A 235-nucleotide genomic window follows, 5' to 3' on the forward strand; every position below is an offset into this window, starting at 1 on the left:
GGCTGAGCGCTACCTGCTTCTCGAAGGCGCTGGGCACCAGCCTCCTCAGCTCGGACAGGCTGTTGTTGATGCGATCGCGGCGGCGCTTCTCGATGATCTAGGGCAGAGAGCGGGGGGGTAAAAGCCGGGCCGGGGGAAGGCCGCGGCCGGCCGCAGGCACTCACCCCTCGGCGCCTCTTCCTTGCCAGGATCTGCGAGGTGGTGGAGGGAGACATGGAGCCCGCGGCCGAGCTCA

The 235-nt window shown here is 68.9% G+C and overlaps 1 protein-coding gene across 1 annotated transcript in view; it reads right to left on the minus strand.

Annotated features, from left to right (window-relative positions):
* The window catches only part of HEY1 (hes-related family bHLH transcription factor with YRPW motif 1), a gene marked incomplete at its 5' end in the record, with an annotated part of 2,418 nt that extends 2,188 nt beyond the window's left edge, over positions 1-230 (minus strand). Inside the window, 2 exons of the mRNA XM_009077103.1 lie at positions 14-97; positions 165-230. Coding sequence (XP_009075351.1) covers positions 14-97; positions 165-230 — 150 coding nt within the window. The remainder of the gene's footprint in view (positions 1-13; positions 98-164) is intronic.
* Between the last annotated feature and the right edge of the window lie 5 nt (positions 231-235).

Source organism: Acanthisitta chloris, unplaced genomic scaffold (assembly GCF_000695815.1).
Source record: "Acanthisitta chloris isolate BGI_N310 unplaced genomic scaffold, ASM69581v1 scaffold17336, whole genome shotgun sequence".
NCBI classification, from domain to species: domain Eukaryota; kingdom Metazoa; phylum Chordata; class Aves; order Passeriformes; family Acanthisittidae; genus Acanthisitta; species Acanthisitta chloris.